Genomic DNA, 24,322 nt, shown 5'->3' on the forward strand with positions numbered 1-24,322 from the left:
GATCTTCCTTTAACATCGTCACCATCACAGTGTGTGTGGGCAACATTGAATAGTGTCATCATCTCATTGTGTATAGTCACCAGTCAACAGCGTCATCATCATATTGTGTGTAAGCACCAGTCAACAGTGCCAAGTTTGTTTTGTTTGCCAATGATACAAACATTGCAATAAATAGCAAATCAAGTGTAGTCTTAGAAAGATCGGCTAGTAAAATATTTGTGGACATTAATCACTGGTTCCTAACCAATTCTTTGTCACTTAACGTTAAAAAAACACACTAAATGCAGTTCAGAACCTGTAAGGGGTGTCCCACAAGCGTATGCCTAACATACGATGACAAGCAGATAGAAGAAGTGGACAGTGTTAAATTCTTGGGGTTACAGCTTAATAATAAATTCAACTGGGACGAGCACATCACAGAACTGCTGAAGCGTCTTAACAAATCTCTATTTGCAATGCGAATTGTGTCAGACATAGGGGACATAAAAATGAAAAAGTTGCAATACTATGCTTACTTTCATTCCATAATGTCATATGGAATTATTTTTTGGGGTAATTCATCAAGCCAAGCTGAAGTTTTTCAGACATAAATACTTGCAATAAGAGTTATATGTGGTGTGAACTCAAGAACATCCTGTAGAGGCCTGTTTAGGGGACTAGAAATACTAACTACTGCTTCCCAATATATTTATTCCTTAATGAAATTTGTCATTAAAAATATATCACTTTTTCAAAGCGACAGCTCAATTCATGGAATCAATACTAGAAATAAGAATAATCTTCACAAGGATTTAAAGTGACTCTTGTACAAAAAGGTGTGCATTATTCAGGAACACACATTTTCAATAACTTGCCAGCAGCTATAAAATGCTTAACAACCAATGAAATTCAGTTTAAGAGAAGCCTAAAGGATTTATTGGTGGCCAACTCCTTCTACTCCATTGATGAATTTCTCAGTAGAACCAACTGATTTGTGTATAATCTAACTTCTGTCCCATTTCAGTTCAGCAAAGTGTTCATTGTAAATAAGTATTCTAGCAGTTCTATTATATGTTTATTACCTTATAAATAAAAAAAACCTTTTTTTATTTTAAATTTAGTGCATTAATGCGATCTTAGTAAACGAGTGTTTGTAAAATGATTCTTTCAGGTAGTGTTCATTAAAAAAAAATGAAGATCGTTCCACTTGGAACCTGTGGAATGGATATTACCTTATTTGTTTCAGTTGTGAATATTTGTCATGAATTATTGTTTTGCTGACATGTTCTACATCCTGGAAGACCTCCTCACTACAGATCAATTGGAATGAAAGTAAATCTAATCTAATCTAATCATCATCACATTGTGTGGAAGCACCAGCAAGCAGTGTCATCATCTCATTGTGTATATTCACTAGTCAATAGTGTCATCATCACATACTGTATAAGCACCAGTCAGCAGTGTCATCATCATCTCGTGTGTGAGCATCAGTCAACAGAGTGATCATCAGATAGTGTGTAGGCACCACTCGATTCTGTCATCATTACATTGCGTGGAGTCACCAGTTAGCGGTGTCATCTTCACAGTGTGTTTAGGCACCATTCAACAGTGTCATCACCACACTGTGTGCGGTCACCACTCAACAGCATCAATGTCACGGTTTGTGTAGTCACCAGTGAATAGCGTCATCATTACACTGTGTGCTGGCGCTATTCAAAAGCGTCATCACCACTTTTTATTAGGGATCTATCAACAGCGAGATCACGACAATGTGTTTACTCACCAGTCAACAGCATCATCGTCACAGTGTGTGTCAGCAGCACCATTATGACAGTATGTGTAGTCACGAGTCAACAGCGTGACACCGCTCTGTGTGTAGGCGCTCACCTTGCGGCTTGGGCTCGCCGGTGACGCGGAAGGAGACGCTGACGTCCTCGCCCACGGCGGCGCTGACGTCGGAGTCCGGCCGGGTGATGAAGAGGGCGGGCCGCACGCCGCGCGCCGCCTCGGCCACCATGACGCGCGCCGCCGACTCGGCGACGCCCCAGGCGTTGTGCGCTCGGCAGCGGTAGACGCCGGCGTCGCGGGGCGTCGCGGCGCCGCTCAGCAGCAGCGTGTGCACGCCCGACTCCTCCCAGCTGCGCGCCAGCGGCGGCCGCAGCGGGTGCCCGTCCAGCGTCCACGACACCGCCGGCTGCGGCGAGCCTGCGCCACAACACAGTCCAGGGTTCAGGGGTGGGCGCTTGTGTTATTTGCTGGCTCAGAGTTACATTTCAGACATAGTTTGCGAGTGACACAAACTTTCCATCTTATAGATTGTAAGAGGTCCATGACTCCTGCGATATGTAAGCTGTAAGAGAATCTCAGACCAGAGAGCAGTGTTGTATGCAGTAGGGACTGTGTGGCAGTAGGAGTAAGTAGCTAGCTGGCAGTCTGGTTTATCGAGTTGGCTGGGCCGGTCGTGGGGAGCGATGGCGGTGCCTGAGCGTTGTAGATAAGGTAAAAGCAGCCTCGCTCATATACAGTGTCCCAGCTATCTTGTCCACCCAAAATATTTCTGGAACAATAACAGCTATTGTAAAACGACTTTCACCGGTATCAATGTAGGGCTGGGGCCCATGAATGTACATATTCGGAAACATTCTAAAACGAAAGCATATGTGTTTTTTAACACAAACTTATGTTTTTTTAAAAGGACCTCCCATATTTTTTCTTCAGCAATCCATCGCATAACAAAACACATACACAATGGCGTTGATTGCATCGCAATATCCCCATTACATCCCGAGATATTGAGACGCGAAGTTGACGCTTGAAACACCCGACATGCGCTGCTAGCGCACGTCCTGAGGCTCAGGCGTGAACCCCATTCTGCCCGTAATCGCAGCAGGATGGCAGCAGACCGTATTATTCGTTTCGGACCTCTTGATGAGTATAGAAGTGTGATTACGCATGTCAATCACATCGCGATTACGGGCAGCATGGGGTTCACGCCTGAGCCTCAGGACGTGCGCTAGCAGCGCATGTCGGGTGTTTCAAGCGTCAACTTCGCGTCTTAATATCTCGGGATGTAATGGGGATATTGCGATGCAATCAACGCCATTGTGTATGTGCTTTGTCATGCTATGGATTGCTGAAGAAAAAATATAGGAGGTCCATTTAAAAAAAACATAAGTTTGTGTTAAAAAACACATATGCTTTCGTTTTAGAATGTTTCCAAATATGTACATTCATGGGACCCAGCCCTACATTGATACCGGTGAAAGTCGTTTTCCAATAGCTGTTATTGTTCCAGAGATATTTTGGGTGGACAAGATAGCTGGGACACCCTGTATACTATTGTTATATCAAGTAACATGTAAATGTTTTTTTTAAAAAATCTCTTAATAATAACCTTTCTTACAAAAATTAACTTTTGACTATCATTCATCACAATTTAAAGAGTTTACTAATTTCTCCACTCCATGGTCTTCCCGATTATTGTAAAGAAAGATCAGTTGTTTCTTTTTATACATGACAAATCTATCGGCCAGCATTGCACTGAGCTGCGCCAGAAAAATTTCTTATAGCAGCAGATATACACGCGTTATCCGGCGACTTTATTGAAATAAGAATTATCAATTTATTCAGTATGATCTTTCAGGGCCATGACGCAGCATTCCTGACGTCCAAATTTACCAGTTTAGATTCACAGTCAGTTAATTATTGAAAGGTTATGTAAGTGAGCCACATTTTGTATTAGGAGATTAGTCACATTGTATTATTGGTAGGTTACGGAATTTATCTGTTGGGAGTTTAAATGTGAATGCAATACCATATTTTTTATGTGTTGTGAGGTTACACTAAATATGAATTATACACTCCTGGAAATGGAAAAAAGAACACATTGACATCGGTGTGTCAGACCCACCATACTTGCTCCGGACACTGCGAGAGGGCTGTACAAGCAATGATCACACGCACGGCACAGCGGACACACCAGGAACCGCGGTGTTGGCCGTCGAATGGCGCTAGCTGCGCAGCATTTGTGCACCGCCGCCGTCAGTGTCATCCAGTTTGCCGTGGCATACGGAGCTCCATCGCAGTCTTTAACACTGGTAGCATGCCGCGACAGCGTGGACGTGAACCGTATGTGCAGTTGACGGACTTTGAGCGAGGGCGTATAGTGGGCATGCGGGAGGCCGGGTGGACGTACCGCCGAATTGCTCAACACGTGGGGCGTGAGGTCTCCACAGTACATCGATGTTGTCGCCAGTGGTCGGCGGAAGGTGCACGTGCCCGTCGACCTGGGACCGGACCGCAGCGACGCACGGATGCACGCCAAGACCGTAGGATCCTACGCAGTGCCGTAGGGGACCGCACCGCCACTTCCCAGCAAATTAGGGACACTGTTGCTCCTGGGGTATCGGCGAGGACCATTCGCAACCGTCTCCATGAAGCTGGGCTACGGTCCCGCACACCGTTAGGCCGTCTTCCGCTCACGCCCCAACATCGTGCAGCCCGCCTCCAGTGGTGTCGCGGCAGGCGTGAATGGAGGGACGAATGGAGACGTGTCGTCTTCAGCGATGAGAGTCGCTTCTGCCTTGGTGCCAGTGATGGTCGTATGCGTGTTTGGCGCCGTGCAGGTGAGCGCCACAATCAGGACTGCATACGACCGAGGCACACAGGGCCAACACCCGGCATCATGGTGTGGGGAGCGATCTCCTACACTGGCCGTACACCACTGGTGATCGTCGAGGGGACACTGAATAGTGCACGGTACATCCAAACCGTCATCGAACCCATCGTTCTACCATTCCTAGACCGGCAAGGGAACTTGCTGTTCCAACAGGACAATGCACGTCCGCATGTATCCCGTGCCACCCAACGTGCTCTAGAAGGTGTAAGTCAACTACCCTGGCCAGCAAGATCTCCGGATCTGTCCCCCATTGAGCATGTTTGGGACTGGATGAAGCGTAGTCTCACGCGGTCTGCACGTCCAGCACGAACGCTGGTCCAACTGAGGCACCAGGTGGAAATGGCATGGCAAGCCGTTCCACAGGACTACATCCAGCATCTCTACGATCGTCTCCATGGGAGAATAGCAGCCTGCATTGCTGCGAAAGGTGGATATACACTGTACTAGTGCCGACATTGTGCATGCTCTGTTGCCTGTGTCTATGTGCCTGTGGTTCTGTCAGTGTGATCATGTGATGTATCTGACGCCAGGAATGTGTCAATAAAGTTTCCCCTTCCTGGGACGGTGTTCTTATTTCAATTTCCAGGAGTGTATAATTATATTTTTTATCTGTTGGGAAGTTACACTATACATAATTATATTTTTACTGTTGGGAGGTTACAACATCTCATTCTGTACACTAGCACAAGAACATACAGCCGAATTCACGTGACTGCATAAGTGAAGATAAAATCTTTGGGTACTTTTTAAAATACACATCAAAACCGAAACTTTACCACGGCGCCAGTTGTGAGCTGCCGATAAGGATGTTAGCCGGCGTGGGTCTCCCTGGTGCAGTTACCTCTCTCGCTTTCTCATCTGGCTTCTTCTAACATTGCGGAAACATACTGGAAATTTCATTAATGACCAGGACGGAGCACCACGGCACCGGCACATTTCTTAACAGTGAACTGCCTCTGTAAGGGGGTGGAGATGGCGCTGCCCAACTGGCTCCAAGGTCGCCTCATCTCACAGTAACTGATTTTGAGCTTGCGTGATTACGTGTGTGTGTGTGTGTGTGTGTGTGTGTGTGTGTGTGTGTGCGTGTGTGAAGTGCGGACGCGCATAGCAACAGCAGCGAACATAGTAACTGGACACATGGTCGCAAAAGTATGGGACGAGTTTCACTACCATCATGATGTCTGTCGTGCAACCGCTTGACTCCACATCGAACATTTGTGAGAAGTAAATGTAAACTTTGATCCTAAAAGTAATTGTATAAAAAAAATCCGAAAGCCGTATATGCTTGCGTGTAAAGGGTGTAAGAGACCATCAAATGAAAACCCAACACCTGCACAACGGAACCGTAGAATGGTTCCATTCAAAAGTAATCACCACACGCCTCAAGACATTTGTCCCAATGGGAGACGTGACGATCAGTTCCTGTTTCGTAGAACGCGTTCGGTAGCTGACGGATCCGCAACCGCACCGCTTCGCTCGCAGGTTCGAATCCTGCCTCGGACATGGGTGTGTGTGATGTCCTTAGGTTAGTTAGGTTTAAGTAGTTCTAAGTTCTAGGGGACTTATGACCTAAGATGTTGAGTCCCATAGTGCACAGAGCCATTTTTTTTCTTCACTGAGCAGGTATTGCGAATCATCGATGAGCAACCAATCGCAAAGGCAGGAGCTTCAGTGCAGAACATGGAAAAATTTGAACAGAGCAGGTAAAAGAGCTTGTTAGGCAGCGGTGGTCACGAGATGGTACAGTGCAAGAAGAGTGGGCTCTGGACGGACACGTAACACTACCGAGGGAAGGCCTTCGTACTCAGTGTATTGCACCGGCGCATCGCACACCATCTGCAGGAGCAATCTGAGCATCAGTTGGCACCGCAGTGACACAACTAACTGTTACAAATCGCTCACTTCAAGGAGCCAGACGCCCTGTAGCGTGCATTCCACTGACCTCCAGCCATCGCCATTTGCGATTTCAGTGGTGTCAGGCGAGAGCTGATTGTAAGGCTGGGTGGAGGTACGCTGCGTTTTCTGATGACATCTGGTTCTGCCTGAGTGCGTTGGCCGTGTATTGGTTAGGGGGTGGTCAGCTGAGGACCTACAACCACCTGTCTGAGTGCTAGACACACTGAATCTACACCTAGAGTTAAAATTCTGGAGTGCGATTCCATATGAAAGCGGGAGCACTCTCGCGGTTACCCCACGCACTCTGACTGCAGATTTGTACGTCAGTCTGGTGATTCGACCTGTTGTGGTGTCATTCATCCGTGGTATGTTTTCCAACGGGATAACGCTCGTCCACATACCGCTTTTGTAACCCAACATGCTCAACACAATGCCGACACGTTATCTTCGCCTGCTCGATCACAAGATCCACCTGCAATCGACCACATATGGGACACCATCCGCCGACAACTTCAGCGCCGTCCACAATCGGTATCAATCGTCCCTGTATTGACCGAGGAAGGGCAACAGCATGAAACTCCATCCCACAAACTGACATCCGGCACATGTGCAACACAATGCGTGAACGTGTGCGTGCTTGCATTTGACATTCTGGCCGTTGCAACTGTTATTAATGTACCAGCATTTCAGATTTTCATTGGATTTTCTTGCGCTTATGTTAACCTGTGATCTTGCAGTGTTAATGATTTACGTATGGTGCCTAGGCGAATGTACTCCCGAAATGTCATTACTCTACATTCATTATTTTCTGTTGTTGCAATTTCGTTCTGTCAGTGTATAAGAGAAACTACTGGAAGGATTTCGATGAAATTTGGCACACATAGTCTAAACAGAAGCATTATGTAAGTAGAAACGATTTTTGTTCTACAAAGAATGAAGACTATTATAGCTGAAAACATATGGAATAATTGTCTGTAACAAGCTATTCAAATAAAAAAAAAAAGAAAATAAGTGTAATAAATTACCAAAATATTACCACCCTTACATGTACATTTATTACTGTAGATTACTTTACTAAGCAAAAGAATTAGAGAAATTTGTCTAGAAATAATGAAAAATGCAAAATAATAGTGTAACAGAAAATTACAAATTCTCTTACAGCATTAAAATTTACTAAAAATACTGTAAACATTATTTAAAGCACGTTGGATTCCTTTAAATAAGTTTACAAAATTTCAGTGGGATTTCACAAGAAATATTAGAGGTATGGGTTTACAAAGAAATCAGTGGAAATGTGCCACCGTCTACCCTTATCGCTGTGCTTTGATCGTGGTTGCACATTCTAGGAACTGGACGAGCAGACGGCCTCTGCAGTTGAAGAAGTTCATCTTGACCTTACCGGAGCTCTGGATTTCTTTGGCGGGGGGGGATGTGGGATGTTTCCACTGCTGACCGTGCCGTTTGCCATCCGGCTGTCAGTGTTCTATCGGAATGCAGAAAATGCTACACGTCATAAAGCCAAAACGCCTAGGAATGCTGTCGGACGTGATCATCCTGTCGCACGATAACACTCACTCCTACACTGGCAATCGGATGAAAGTGACGCTTCAGCGATTTGGTTGAGAAACACTGCAACATCCTCCGTACAGCCGGATTTTTCACTACAGCTCTGGTGACCTGAAGAACAACATGCGTGGTCGTTGGTTTCATTCGCACGAGGAAGTGCAAGACTGTGTCCCGAGACTGATCCGTAAGCGTCCAGTAGATGAGGGTTTTGTATAGCCCGCCAGGACTACGCAACGGGCAGGAGTTCTCGCCGCTCCACCTTCAGAGGTTGCTTATGCCTTCCAGCCATCAGACAACGCTGAGCTACTTAGGCTTCCGGAGATACTCATGGGACACATGAAGTTCACTTCCCGCCCCGCTAGGACAGAGCTATAAAGTTTCTCTGCCATCTGACGCCGACTGCAAAGCAGCAATAGCAGCGTTAGGGGTACGCGACATTTTATAGATGCCTGTCTTCGGCGTAAAGACCCTGAAGGTCGCTGTTGACGCCCTTCCGCGCTGGTATAATCTCGTTAATCTCAGATGAGAGCTGTAGGACCTTGGCGTCAGCTACGGACTACGCTCCTTACCACGCCTACCATAGCCCAAGATACGCAGAGAATAGTCATCGGTGTTCGTAATTATCAGCGTCGTGGATTATGGAACTTAATATAGATCAGTGCCACACCAGTGAAAATGGAAGAGCTACGCTCCAACTGCCAAGTTGTCGACTATATGAACCGGTTTTGCTCAACGTCGTTCAGTGCATCAAGTATCTTGGCAACCATCCTATAAAGAAGAAGAACCGCCAAAACGTGCAGGCTGTCGTGAGAACTACATACCGTGGCTGCCTCTTCTTTAAGCCTGTCGCTACATGGAGCCGCGGTCAGTCCCTGGGAATGACGTCCTAAAAATCCTCCCCAATTTGACTTGTGTCGCCCACATGAACTCCGCCAAAAACGACGCAAATGAACGTCCAACTAAACAAGAGTCTCAGAAGAATGAATTTTTTCACTGCTCAGCGGAGAGTGTGCACTGTTATGAAACGTCCTGGCAGAACAAAAGCTGTGAGGATGTTTCGTGAGTCGTCTTTGGGTAGCTCATTCGGCAGAGTACTTGTACGTGAAAGGCAAAGGTCCCAGGTTCAAGTCCCGGTCTGGCACGCACTTCTAAGCTGCCAAGAAATTTCAAGAGTGTGAGACATTGCTAGGTGCGCAAGGAACTTCGACCTACTTAAGGCTCCGCTAGACAGAAAATAACACTGGGCTCGGAACATCGGAGCAGTCTACCCTCAGGGCTCAGATATACTCTTCAAAGCAAAGGTAGTGTTATCTTCCCCCCAAGGACTCTCTCACGAAAAAAATATACGCAGAGAGATGTGCAAAAGCCGCTAGGAAAGACATTGCAAACCGTTTAACCACCAGCGAGAAATCACTGCATAGAGTTCCCAGCACACCAAGAACAAATGAGCCAGCACACCCACGAGACCTTTCCCAACACACTGGACGACATACCGTCTGCCATCATGACGCTGAAACCACTTATCTTATCGGTGAAGCATAGTGTCAAGACTGTGCCACAGATGTTAGTAGCTGCTGTCAGCCGATACCATCACTGTACCCCAGTCCCAATAGACTGGCCTGTCCAGAGTCTCGACCTGAAACCACTGGAACACGTTTGGGATGAATTAAAACATCGACTTCACTATAGATCACAGCACCAAATATCACTGGATTCTCTGGTTTCATCACTTGGGAAAGAATGGGCTGCCAATCCTCCACTGACATTCCCGAGCAGAATTCAAGAGGTCATAAAGGCGGAAGATGGACACAAGCGGTATGAATGTCGAGTAATAGGAGTCCGAATACTTTTGATCAGAAAGTGTGACGAGGCTGGGAAAAGCGTTAAGTCACAGCTTAAAATCCTAGGCCAGAATTAAGTATGAATCGTGAACCTTTGGAATTTTTACATATCATTTACCGACTGAATGATCTAGGCACAGATTCGTAAGTACACTACTGGCCATTAAAATTGCTACACAACGAGGATGACGTGCTACGGACGCGAAATTTAACCGGCAGGAAGAGGATGCTGTGATATGCAAATGATTAGCTTTTCAGAGCATTCACACAAGGTTGGCGCCGGTGGCGACACCTACAACGTACTGACATGAGGAAAGCTTCCAACCGATTTCTCATAGACAAACAGCAGTTGACCGGTGTTGCCTCGTGAAGCGTTGTTGTGATGAATCGTGTAAGGAGGAGAAATGCGTACCATCACGTGTCCGACTTTGATAAAGGTCGAATTGTAGCCTATCGCGATTGCCGTTTATCGTATCGCGACATTGCTGCTCGCCTTGGTCGAGATCCAATGACTGTTAGCAGAATATGGAATCGGTGGGTTCAAGAGAGTAATACGGAACGCCGTGCTGGATGCCAACGGGCTCATATCACTAGCAGTCGAGGTGACAGGTATCTTATCCGCATGACTGTAACGGATCGTGCAGCCACGTCTCGATCCCTGAGTCAACAGATGGGGACGTTTGGAAGACAACAACCATCTGCACGAACAGTTCGACGACGTTTGCAGCAGCATGGACTATCAGCTCGAAGACCGATGAATCCAGGTTCTGTTTACAGCATCATGATGGTCGCATCCGTGTTTGGCGATATCGCGTTGAATGCACATTGAAAGCGTGTATTCGTCATCGCCATACTGGCGTATCACCCGGCGAGATGGTATGGGATGCCTTTGGTTACACATCTCGGTCACCTCTTGTTCGCATTGACGCCACTTTGAACAGTGGACGTTACATTTCAGATGTGATACGACCCTTCGCTCGACCCGTCATTTGATCCGTGCGAAAGCCTACATTTCAGCAGGATAATGCACGACCGCATGTTGAAGGTCCTGTACGGGCCTTTCTGGATACAGAAAATGTTCGACTGCTGCCCTGGGCAGCACATTTTCCAGATCTCTCACCAACTGAAACGTCTGGTCAATGGTGGCCGAGCAACTGGCTCGTCACGATACGCCAGTCACTACTCTTGATGAACTGCGGTATCGTGTTGAAGCTCCATGGCAGCTGTACCTGTACACGCCATCCAAGCTCTGTTTGACTCAATGCCCAGGCGTATCAAGGCCGTTATTACGGCCAGAGATGGTTGTTCTGGGTACTGATTTCTCAGGATATATGGACTCAAATTGCGTGAAAATGTAATCACACGTCAGTCCTAGTATAATATATTTGTCCAATGAATACCTGTTTATCATCTGCACTTCTCCTTGAGGTAGCAATTTTAATGGGCAGTAGTATATCATGTGTGTATTAGAAAACAGTAGCGCGTGTGGTGTGGCGGAATATTAAGTGATGTACAGTAGACCTCGGAACGTGTTTAATGCAGTGGCGAGCGCGCTCCTTTGTGGAGGGAGGCAGGGGCAGCAGGTGTCTGCGGGCGCCGGCGCTGCCTCCTTGCGCGGCGGCTATTCTGGGGGCTCGCCGCTCCCCTGCCAGGTTGCCACTATGAGGCGGTCGCCAGACACCCCGCGCGCGGCCGCTCTTGGGCAAGGTGGGCACGTAACACGCCTGCGCTCCCCTGCCTCTCGTGTAGCACCTGCGGCAGCTGGCGCCGGTGTTTAGTCTGCAAGTCTCCTCTAGGCCCACTCTGACCACAGCTGGTGGGCGCAAAGAGCAACAAAACTAGTCGCTCCCCCCCAGGTGACGTCACACTAATACCGTCTAACACCGCTTCGCGTTTTCAAAATGACCGCAATTCGGCAAGGCAGAGAGTTTATAATCTTCTCCACGCATGCCATAGCCAGATGATGGTACTCATTGATGATCACAACCCGTAGAGCTACCAGACTGAGGAGATGTTCATTGTTACGTAATACCCGCTGTTTCAAATAGTCCCAGACATCAGAATGAGATTTTCACTCTGCAGCGGAGTGTGCGCTGATATCAAACTTCCTGGCAGATTAAAACTGTGTGCCGGACCGACACTCGAACTCGGGACCTTTGCCTTTCGCGGGCAAGTGCTCTACCATCTGAGCTACCCAACCACTACTCACGCCCCGTCCCCACAGCTGGCAGAAGTAAAAGCTGTGGGGACTGGGCGCGAGTCGTGCTTGGGTAGCTCAGTTGGTAGAGCACTTGCCCGCGAAAGGCAAAGGTCCTGAGTTCGAGTCTCGGTCCGGCACACAGTTTTAATCTGCCAGGTAGTTTCAGTCCCAGACATCTTCTATAAGGTTCAAATTGGATGGGACAAGTCCGGGAATGATCAGGTTTCTGAGTGTTCGGCGTATCAGGGAAGTATGCAGGCAGCCCTGTGGAGACGGCTGCTGTCGTCCTGGAAGAATGAAATGTCCAAAGCATGCTCACGATCAAGGTGTAGAAGAAGGGACAACACTTGTTCACCGGCAATGTTGAAATGAACACCATGGTTCATGTTCACCGTAACGTAATTGAGTGGACCCAGGGAAAGGTACCAAAAACACACCTTAACACCACAGTGTCACCTCTGGTCTATCTTTTACACACTGTGGGTTAAACGCAAAACCACAACTCGTCGTATCACACTATACACCTTAAATTTTTATGTGACTTGGTCCACTGAAGACGTGCTTTCTTCTGCGTAGTTCTGAAAAATGGCGTTTTTGAAGGTACCCGACTCCAAATGGCCACTGCATGCAGTTCCCTTCAAAAAGTTCGTTCTGAAACTGGTTTAGATGGACCTGCATTCGGTAGCGGTAGTAATTCCTGTCGGGTTCGAAACTGATTGTCACTGATGGGGCGTGACAATCGTCTCCAGATGCAGTCGATTACGATCCTTTTACGAACGTAGTTCTTAAGCGGCGTTGCAATGCTGCGAGCGGTACATCAGTCCTCATAAACACGTCCCACACTTCACGTTGATGTGCCAACAAACTGCGCCAATTCATTCCCGTTGATGGAAGTTGTGCGTTCAAATAGAACAACACCCCCTCCGCCTTCCTCTCATGTCTCCACGTCGATCCAGTTGCGTACTACAGACTGTCACTTAGACACCACTTCACTGCCATGACGTACTTCAGAGTGAGCAATCTGCTCTTTTGAGAAGGTGACTAATTGTTGGTCCTACGAAGTTAGAGAATCCTGTCACGAATGGTGAGCTACACAGCTTCTCCACGCGTACACTTGTGCTTTGGGGGCTGGACTCGGACGTAGATGCTCTCAATTCTGGGTGCGGGGAGGGATGTAGATAGTTTCATCACCATTACTTTATCATCAATTCGAGGAATGGCCATCTTTTAAAGATCAAGATCGTCATACTTTCAGCAAGTATCCTAGATTAGGTCCTCCCCAGTGTCACATGGAGAGATGGAACATGATATTGTTCCATGATACGTCGGACGGGGATTAGACATTGCCCCTTCTCTTCTTCCCGCCCTTTAGTGGTCCCGCGGAGAAACAGGCTATGTACTGTACAGGAATTTACGCTTTCCCCTTCTTTCACGCATAACAACACAGACTACATAACACAACGCTACATTCGGTAAGCAGCCATTACTTTCACTGACGTGATACAGGTACGAATCTGTCAACTCAAAAAGGTTTTGAAGAAGGTAGTATATTGTACTCAAAGCGGTATCTTAAAAGTACATTACTCTATTTCATGTTCTACGAATAGTTCGATACGTATCAAAATTTATCATTTTTGAAATTACCGATTGTTTAAAGGCACTTGTATCTGATGTGGAAACCACTGACTCAACTCTCTTTGCACATTTCAGTTTGCTCTTATATTATTCATCTCACTATTAGTTAGACTACATACCTAAATCATCTTTGATCCTGAATAGCTCTTTAAGACAACGGCTGAGTGTAACAGAATGCTGTTGAGTGTGAGAATCCTGTGCTATGTACATTAAATAATTGAAAAAACTACATAATGTGTGCCTAGACGATACTACTCGAACATGTTACATTTCAATAGAACATAGGTAATTTCGAAGTACATAGCTGTACCGTGTTCGTTCTTCGTTTGCTGCTACACTGAAATTTAAGAGCGAATTTCCTTCGTTCAGTTAAATAAAATTTGCGTTGAAATGATTCGAGCAAATGTGCAGTACGATTTGTGTGTTTGGTGAGATGTTCCTTGACTAGCGCCCTGAGTGAGGCTCAGCTGTGGCTGCCGGTAGCCTTGTGATAGTCAAAGTGTTGATCAGTATTCTGAAAGCTCCGAGTGAAAAAGTTGGCGCGCACATCAGCCCAATCCTCAGTTAATGTGGAACCACAGCTGTCTGAAATGGACCCCCAGGCGACCACAAAAGAGTTGCACGTTCTTTTTCAAGCAGTTACAACATTCACCACGGTAAGTGTTCTCATATTTTTAAAGAAAGTTAGCAGTGCTATTGTATGGGACTATTTTTAATTAATTAATGTGCTTTCCTAGCTTCTTCATCATATTCGTTCTATACATATTATGTTTAACATTGAAATATCTTAATCTCTACACGAAGTACCTGAATTATCTACTTTAATCTCTACACGAAGTACCTGAATTATCTACTTTCCTATTGAGAAAATACGTCCAGTTAATTTCGGAAATGTGTGAATTTTACACATCACATGCTTAGAATATCACAAGAGCCATTATACCGTCAAAGCGAAAGAAGTGGATGAAACTCCCGCATAGGTGAGAGACATTTTGAATATTAATTTTCACCTTGGGGCCATCATATGTACAAAACGTCCAATAGATGTTTACGAAATTTGACTGGGACATCCTAATCCCGTCAACATCAGAACTCTCTGAGGAATAAAATTTTCCAATATACTGGCTTCATTGCATATGTTGTCTGCAGGAATTTATTCAAGTTGCAACGTACTGCACGTAGTTGTTATATTCGATTGACAATCAATTTCATTTATACTTACCAGCGATCTGGACCTGTAGTGCGATGGTGGCGCCGCTGGAAACGTAGTGATCGGAGAGCGCACTAGTAAAATAAGGTCTTCGGAAATCCGCAGGTCCCTCCGGCCACTGGTCACGACCTGAAGGAAGAAGTTTCAGTTGGTCTTTAATTGTAACTTACTCTCTCGTCCTCTGTCCCTATGTCATTAAGCTTCAGCTTTGGAAAAGATACTGAATGTGATCACTCCTTCAAAATTAACAACAAAGCTGCTAGGTCTCACGCACAATGATAAACATGTAACGTTTCGAAATGTATCTGAGAATGTTTCCGCTTAATAATCTTCTACTTCTTCTCGTTGCGCATACATCACGTGGTCTGTTCAACATGAACACTACGTCTCATTACGACACGGTGGTGTGAGAGTTGCTGCAGAAACAAAAGGAAAGAAACAAACGATAATCACAAGGCCCCTCCTACAGGAGACCCAAATCTTTGGTGTCCAAATTATATGATGATGTTACAGGGTCATAAACCGAGAACTTGAAATAAGCGACTAATGGTCTGAAACGAACATTACGTTTTTATCGGCGTAAAAAGCTTGCAGCTTACAACTTATGCTCATAATAAATGTTCAAAGAGGCGACGAAAAAGATCAGTGGAAGATTTACAACATAATCCATTGGGCTACAGATCATTTGGCCCCATTGTTTCGACACGTTGCTCGTAATTGGGGTGTAATTTACACTCCACTAGTACTCTTATTCCTTATTCTATGAAGAGTTACTTGATTTATGAATCTTCTCCCATGTGACCCAACATTTCCTTCTCAATTTCAACTATCCGAACAACTGTCTGTCTCTCTGTGGCCTGAGGGACTTAGCTGCTTGTCAGTTTGCATTTGTAAAGATAAAGATGCCAGTCACGAAAATTTCCTCTGGACATCCTGCTGCACCCGAATAACATGCATGTCAGTTGCTTTTTGTACCAAGCAACGCTTCATTTTCGCTATACAGTCGCAATCTGTAAACAGTAGTAAATTCCAGAGTAGACACACTACAGACGACAGTGCATTCTATTTCCTGAGTGAGCATGCTTTGTGGATGCAGGTGAGGCTTACGTACACATACAATTTACAAAAAGGCGAGTCACTCGCAATGCTCTCATATACCGCTTCCCACATTCATTTCCGTACATTGGTTCCGCATCTCAGATTATTTAATTTCCACATCCACATCTACATCTATAATCCTCCTGCCACCGTTCGGTGTGGGGCGGAGGGTACTTTGCGTATTAGTGTCATTCCCCCCTTTTTCTGCTCCAATCGCGAATGGTTCGCGGGAATACAGATTGCTCGTAAGCCACAGTGTGAGATCGGATCTCTCTGATTCTATCTTCGTGATCTTTCCGTGAGATGTGCGTAGGAGGAGGCACTGTATTTGTCTCCTCTTCTAGAGACATACGCTCTAGGCGCGTTAACTGTAAACCTCACCATGATACTTAACACTTCTTTTGTAACATCTACCAATAGATTTGGATAAGAACGTCCGTGACGATTTCGTGCTTATTAAATTAACCTGTAACGAAACGTGTTTGTCTTCTTTGCATCTTCTCGATTTCCTCTGTTAATCCTACCTGGTGCGGATCCCAGAGTGACGAGCAGTATTCAAGTATTCGTCGAACAGGTGTTTTGTAAGCTACTTGCTTTGTTGATGGACTATATGTCCTGAGGATTCTTCCAATGAGTCACAGTCTGGCGTCTGCCTTATTGGTGATTAATCTTAAGTGATCGCTCCACTTAAAATCGCTCTGTACGTATACTCCTAAATATTTTATGGAGGTAACTGCTTCTGCTGATTGTTCTACAGTCGTGTAATCATACAGTAAAAGGTCGTTCTGTCTACGTATTCACAATACGTTACATTTGTTCATGTTGAAGGTCAGTTTCCACTACTTGCACAAAGCTTCGTCCGCTGCATGTCTTCCTGCAATGCGGCACGATTTTCTACCGTCGTCACTTCTCTGTGTACCACACCATCATCCACCAAAAACCTCATGGAACTCTCGACGTTACCTACTGGGCCATTTACGACGGCTGTTCGGAAAGTAAGGTCAGATCGGCCGCGAAATGGAAACCACAGTTAAAATCATAAATTGTCTTATTCGCAACAGTCAGCCACACTTACCAGGTACCTCTCTAAATAGTCGCCGCTCCGACTTAGATACTTGTCGTGGCGTTGTACAAACTTTCCAGTACCCTTGTCACGGAAAGCATCCGCCAGTCCTTTCCGCCAGTTCTCTACGCTGGTCTGCCTTTCGTTGTTTGTGCCAAAATATCGTCTTTGTAGCCAGCGGTTCATGTGAGTAGAAATGAATATCGGAGGGAGCCATTTAAGGGCTATATTTTGGGTGATCAAACATTTCCCATCGAAAACGCGGCAGGAGCGTCTTAATTGCCCCTGCAGAATGCGGCTGAAAATTGTCTTGAAGAAAGAAACGCGTGATATTTATATTATATGAGCTGCATAGCTTCGGGTGAAATCTCTCACCAGAGCCACGTACTTGGCAGGAGACACTGTTGTTTTAGGCATTTCTACGTGGTCACAGGTGCTCTGAACTGAAAAGAGCGACGTGAAGCAATGGACAGGCACACTAAAGACACTGTCCAACACATCCGTCCAAAGTTCCATCGGATTTTCACAGTGATTTCCATTTCGCCCCTGATCGGACCTTACTTTCCAGATACGCCTCGTATATATGTTGTAAAAAGTTATGGTGCATTAACACTGCCCCGCGGCACGCCCAAAGTTCCTTTCACATCTGAAGACTTCTCTCCGTTGAGAATTCACATGCTGCGTTCTGTTGCTATAAACTCCTCAAACCAATTACAGAGTTGGTGTGATGTTTCGAACGCTCTTATTTTGTTCATAAGGCGGCAGTGCGGAACCGTAGTAATGCCCTCCGGATGTCAAGGAACACAACCTCTACCTGGGCGCCTGCATCCACTGCCTTCTGAGTATCGTGGCGAACAGAGCGAGCTGGGATACACAAGATCGTTGTTATCGGAACCCACGCTGATTCCTACATTCGAGATTTTCGGATCTTCTATCACACGAATAATTCTGACTTTGGAGCACGGTGCATGTGGTCATCGAAGAGCTGGCGCATGTCACAGTTTCTTAGCAAGTACAACAGCACAGGAAGGAAGTGGAATGTGTGAAAGACATAAGAACCGGAGAGTAGACGATCAACCTGCTCTCGTTCCACTGAAGGAAGAACTTTCAGCTACGCACAGTTGGCCTTTCCTTTCCTGTAAAACTCTGAACAGCGTTAACCTTGAAGTTTCAAAGTGCAATATGACTTTCGCACGTTACAAACGTTAGCTGACGAAAAAATACTAAATGCTGCTATGAAATACCACAGAACGACCAAAAACCTGCTGATGTTGTCACAGTTCTACTATGATGGGATAGGATTTTTCAAATTTGTCTTCGCCTGTTGCTAGACGACATTGCTAAGGACTACTAAACTGGACGTGTTCGAGTCTTTTACGGAACACTCGCAGATTTAGTGCGGCGAGCTTCACTAACTCTGGACGTCTTTCTATTATGTTTTTCCCTTACACTATTGATAAGAGTATAATGATCTACATTAATCAGCCCGAACATTAGGACCACTGCTCGCCGCGACGCTCAATGCGGCTCAATGGCGCTACGGACACATCTGCATCTACATCTACATCTACATGGTTACTCTGAATTCACCCTTAAGTGCCTGGCAGAGGGTTCATCGAACCATTTTCATACTACTTCTCTACCATTCCCCTCTCGAATGGCGTGTGGGGAAAAGGAACACATCGCGTTCGAGCTCTGATTTCTCTTATTGTATTATGAGGATCATTTCTCCCTACATAGGTGGGTGTCAACAAAATATTTCCACATTCGGAAGAGAAAGTTGGTTATTGAAATTTCGTAAGTAGATCTCGACGCAAAGAAAACCACCTTTGTTTCAGTGACTGCCACGCCAACTCGCGTATTATGTCAGTGATACTCTCAAACCTATTGGGCGATAACACGAAAGGAGCTGTCCTTCTTTGCACTTTTCGATGTCCTCCGTCAATCCTACCTGATAAGGCTCTCACAGCGCGCAGCAATATTCCAGCAGAGGACGGAAAAGTGTAATGCAGGCTGTCTCCTTAGTGGGTCTGTCGCATCTTCTAAGTGCTCTGCCAACAAAGCGCAGTCTCTGTTTAACCTTCTCCACAATATTATCTATGTGGTCTTTCCAATTTAAGTTGCTCGTAATTGTAATTCCTAGGTATTTAGTCGAATTGACAGCCCTTAGATTTGTGCGATTTATCGTATACCCAACATTTATCGGACTTCTTTTAGTATCCATGTGGATGGCCTCGCACTTTTCTCTGTTTAGTGCCAATTGCCACTTTTCGCACCATACAGAAATCCTCTCGAGATCATTTTGTAGTTGCAATTGATCATCTGATGATTTTACTAGATGGTAAATTACAGCGTCATCTGCAAACAATCTGCTCACATTATCACCTAGATCATTTATGTAAATCAGGAACAGCAGAGAGCGTATGACACAACCTTGCGGAACGCCAGATATCGCTTCTGTTCTACTCGATGATTTACCATCTATCACTACGAACTGTGAGCTCTCTAAGAGGAAATGAAGAATCCAGTCACACAATTGAGACGATCCTCCATATGCACGCAATTTGATTAATAGTCGCTTGTGAGAAACGGTATCAAAAGCCTTCTGGAAATCTAGGAATATGGAATATAGTGGCGACGATGCTGGCCGCAAATGGGGAAATCCACTGAGTAAAGCGACTTTGGCAAAGGGCAGATTGTTGTGGCCGGGCACTTGAGAACGAGCGTCCGGAAATGCCGAAGCTGGTCGGCAGTGGCGGATCCGAGGGCAGGGTTCAGGTAGAAGTGTTTCGGAACACAGCGCTGAGCGTTCAGTATCCGATGTAGAGCTCTGCAGTAAACGACCCATACGGGTCACCATGTTGGCCCAACGACGTCGTGAGTTACGCTTGACGAAGGCACGGGAACACTGACAGTGGTATACGCATCAACGGTAAAGTGTCGCCTGGTCGGGCGCATACCGTTTTCTGTTACACCAGGTCGATGGTCGTGTCCGGACACACCGTCCTCCACCAAACAGCTGCTCGGAACACGCGCCGCGCCACGAACGCCGGTCATTGGGAGCAGTCTGTGCTGTGCGAGACGTTCACTTAGGCTTCCATGGGACTTGTAGTGGTAGTGTAAGGCACTACGGCAGCTGTGGACTACGTGGCCATTACTGCACACCATCTGCGTCCCATCAAGCTTCGTGTCTTTTCCGACAGTGACGGCAACTTCCACATAACTGTCCATGTCACAAGGCTAGAATTGTACTAAGGTGTTTGAGGACCACGAAAGAGGAAACACACTGCTGTTTTGGCCACTCCGATGGAACTTATGAGGGCTGCAATTTAAATAGTGGCAACTATTTACACACAACCGGTACAAAAGTGTTACATCTTTGCACCTGTTACTCTCCTTCAAAGTAGTCACCAGCGTTGTGCAGAACCCGTTGCCAGCGATGTGGACAGCGTAGTATACCGTTAGCAGAGCCTGTTCTGTCGATGGTGCGAAACTCGGAGCAGTCTACTGCCTGTCGAATCTCTGAAACAGTTCTGAAGCAAATGCCATGAAGTGGTTCTTTCATCTTCGGAATCAAATCAAAGTCATAAGGACTTAAGTCTGGGGAGTATGGTGGATGGTACAGTACTTCCCAGTCCCATCGACCGGACAGAGCAGCCACAGCTCGCACTGTATGCGCCCGCGCATTGTCGTGCAAAATGATGGGTGAATTGCGCAAAAAAGTGTCGCCGCATCTTTCGCAAAGCTGCTCGCAGGTGATGCTCCAAAAACGAACAGTAATACAGTGCATTGACGGTATGCCGTGGAGGAACGTAATGTGTTAGGATAATACCATCACAGTCGTACACGAGAATCACCATAACTTTCACCATACTTGGGCTCCGACGAACTTTAGACTTTTGCGACGACCCATTATGACGCCATTCGTTGGATTGGCGTTTCAGTTCTGGCTCGTACGATGTCTCATCCAGTGTTTCGATACGGCGTAAGAAAGCCTCTCCTTCGCACTCACAGCGCTCCAAGTGCGTCTGAGCAGCGTCGTAATGCATCCATTCCTCCGTTTCCGTCAAGTTATGCGGAACCCATCGTGATGCAATTTTTCAAATGTCCAGGCGTTCCTTCAGGATGCGAAGCACAGTCGTATGCGCTAATCCGGTTTCGTGGGGCAGCTCACGAATCGTATGGCGTCGATCACTGTCCACTAACGCGACAACAGCATGCATTTCTTCTTCAGAGACGCTAGGACGACCTGCCCAATGCATGTCTGCCACAGTTTGCCGACCTTCGTTGAAGGCTTTTACCCAACGTGCCACTGTTCTGTACGGCAATGCCGATTCCCCGCACGCCTCTTGGAGACCCTGATGACACTGTCGTGCTGTACGACCTCTGCCACATTCAATCTCGATCCAGCTCTGTTGTTCCTGTTTCGAAAACATAGTGACACCGTTACGTTAGACCGCTCGCTCACAAGTGACTTTGTTTCCCTTGATTGTGCGCACGCTGGTGACGTGGGACGGGCGAGTCCATTTCCTCGAAGGTAAGGTAGGTACAGGGTGTTTCAAAAATGACCGGTATATTTGAAACGGCAATAAAAACTAAACGAGCAGCGATAGAAATACACCGTTTGTTGCAATATGCTTGGGACAACAGTACATTTTCAGGCAGACAAACTTTCGAAATTACAGTAGTTACAATTTTCAACAACAGATGGCGCTGCGGTCTGGGAAACTCTATAGTACGATATTTTCCACATATCCACCAAGCGTAGCAATAATATAGCGTAGTCTCTGAATGAAATTACCCGAAACCTTTGACAACGTGTCTGGCGGAATGGCTTCACATGCAGATGAGGTGTACTGCTTCAGCTGTTCAATTGTTTCTGGATTCTGGCGGTACACCTGGTCTTTCAAGTGTCCCCACAGAAAGAAGTCACAGGGGTTCATGTCTGGCGAATAGGGAGGCCAATCCACGCCGCCTCCTGTATGTTTCGGATAGCCCAAAGCAATCACACGATCATCGAAATATTCATTCAGGAAATTAAAGACGTCGGCCGTGCGATGTGGCCGGGCACCATCTTGTATAAACCACGAGGTGTTCGCAGTGTCGTCTAAGGCAGTTTGTACCGCCACAAATTCACGAAGAATGTCCAGATAGCGTGATGCAGTAATCTTTTCGGATCTGAAAAATGGGCCAATGATTCCTTTGGAAGAAATGGCGGCCCAGACCAGTACTTTTTGAGGATGCAGGGACGATGGGACTGCAACATGGGGCTTTTCGGTTCCCCATATGCGCCAGTTCTGTTTATTGACGAAGCCGTCCAGGTAAAAATAAGCTTCGTCAGTAAACCAAATGCTGCCCACATGCATATCGCCGTCATCAATCCTGTGCACTATATCGTTAGCGAATGTCTCTCGTGCAGCAATGGTAGCGGCGCTGAGGGGTTGCCGCGTTTGAATTTTGTATGGATAGAGGTGTAAACTCTGACGCGTGAGACGATACGTGGACGTTGGCGTCATTTGGACCGCAGCTGCAACACGGCGAACGGAAACCCGAGGCCGCTGTCGGATCACCTGCTGCACTAGCTGCGCGTTGCCCTCTGTGGTTGCTGTACGTGGTCGCCCTACCTTTCCGGCACGTTCATCCGTCACGTTCCCAGTCCGTTGAAATTTTCAAACAGATCCTTTATTGTATCGCTTTTCGGTCCTTTGGTTACATTAAACCTCCGTTGAAAACTTCGTCTTGTTGCAACAACACTGTGTTCTAGGCGGTGGAATTCCAACACCAGAAAAATCCTCTGTTCTAAGGAATAAACCATGTTGTCTACAGCACACTTGCACGTTGTGAACAGCACACGCTTACAGCAGAAAGACGACGTACAGAATGACGTTGTCTTCTATATCTTTCACATCACTTGCAGCGCCATCTGTTGTTGAAAATTGTAACTACTGTAATTTCGAAAGTTTGTCCGCCTGAAAATGTACTATTGTCCCAAGCATATTGCAACAAACGGTGTATTTCTATCGCTGCTCGTTTAGTTTTTATTGCCGTTTCAAATATACCAGTCATTTTTGAAACACCCTGTATGTCAACCACTGTGCAATAGTAGATTCCATTGCACAGTGTCTCCACAGCAGTGTTGCCACTATTTAAGTTCCAACCTACGTATATGGGACGCTATCAGGCTGCATCTCTCTGCTGACAAACCTCCGCTCGTAGTTTAATAGGAACTGCGTGTCCTGTGCGTAAAGATCTGGTGCCACGTACCTCCGGAAACCTAGCAAGGGCTTGTCCAGGTCGTATCACGCAATTAGTTGCTGTACTATGTTCCAAAGGTACGAACTCGCGATTATAGAAGGCGTCTTTGTCAGAAGGCTGAAAGTGGAAGAGACGCCAGACTACGGAAGACATCCAGAGCAACTAGGCGAGGACGCTCGCAGACATCGAGTCGACAATCTGTTTTCTTCGAGACTCCAATAAAAACTCCGCGTTGTTTCAGCTAGTAACATCTGGGGTTACCATAATAGGACAGATGTTAGTCATGGTCACAAAGATGGCTGCCGTTTGCTGTACCGCCTAGACGAGTTCTACCGCCACTATCTTGTCAAATTGTTCAAGTAATAGCTAAGAGAATCTGAGAAGCGTTTTTAACTGCTCGTAGCTTTGTACCTATGGTACAACGCTCCCTCTCGTTACTTTATGGTGAGTGCTAAAATATAAAGAACTTTGCACAAAACGCATGAAACTCAAATTTACTGAAATCTACATCTACATCTACATACATACTCCGCAATCCACCATACGGTGTGTGGCGGAGGGTACCTCGTACCACAACTACCATCTTCTCTCCCTGTTCCACTCCCAAACAGAACGAGGGAAAAATGACTGCCTATATGCCTCTGCACGATCCCTAATCTCTCTTATCTTATCTTTGTGTTCTTTCCGCGAAATGTAAGTTGGCGGCAGTAAAATTGTACTGCAGTCAGCCTCAAATGCTGGTTCTCTAAATTTCCTCAGTAGCGATTCACGAAAAGAACGCCTCCTTTCCTCTAGAGACTCCCACCCGAGTTCCTGAAGCATTTCCGTAACACTCGCGTGATGATCAAACCTACCAGTAACAAATCTAGCAGCCCGCCTCTGAATTGCTTCTATGTCCTCC

At 46.2% G+C, this 24,322-nt stretch overlaps 1 protein-coding gene across 1 annotated transcript in view; it reads right to left on the reverse strand.

The window, feature by feature from the left end:
- The window catches only part of LOC126188350 (titin homolog), a 1,721,077-nt gene that overhangs the window by 1,088,109 nt on the left and 608,646 nt on the right, over positions 1-24,322 (reverse strand). The window contains exons 27-28 of the mRNA XM_049929949.1: positions 15,018-15,134; positions 1,867-2,184 (exon numbers count right to left, since the gene is read on the reverse strand). Coding sequence (XP_049785906.1) covers positions 1,867-2,184; positions 15,018-15,134 — 435 coding nt within the window. The remainder of the gene's footprint in view (positions 1-1,866; positions 2,185-15,017; positions 15,135-24,322) is intronic.

The sequence above is a fragment of the Schistocerca cancellata genome, chromosome 5 (assembly GCF_023864275.1).
Source record: "Schistocerca cancellata isolate TAMUIC-IGC-003103 chromosome 5, iqSchCanc2.1, whole genome shotgun sequence".
Taxonomy (NCBI): domain Eukaryota; kingdom Metazoa; phylum Arthropoda; class Insecta; order Orthoptera; family Acrididae; genus Schistocerca; species Schistocerca cancellata.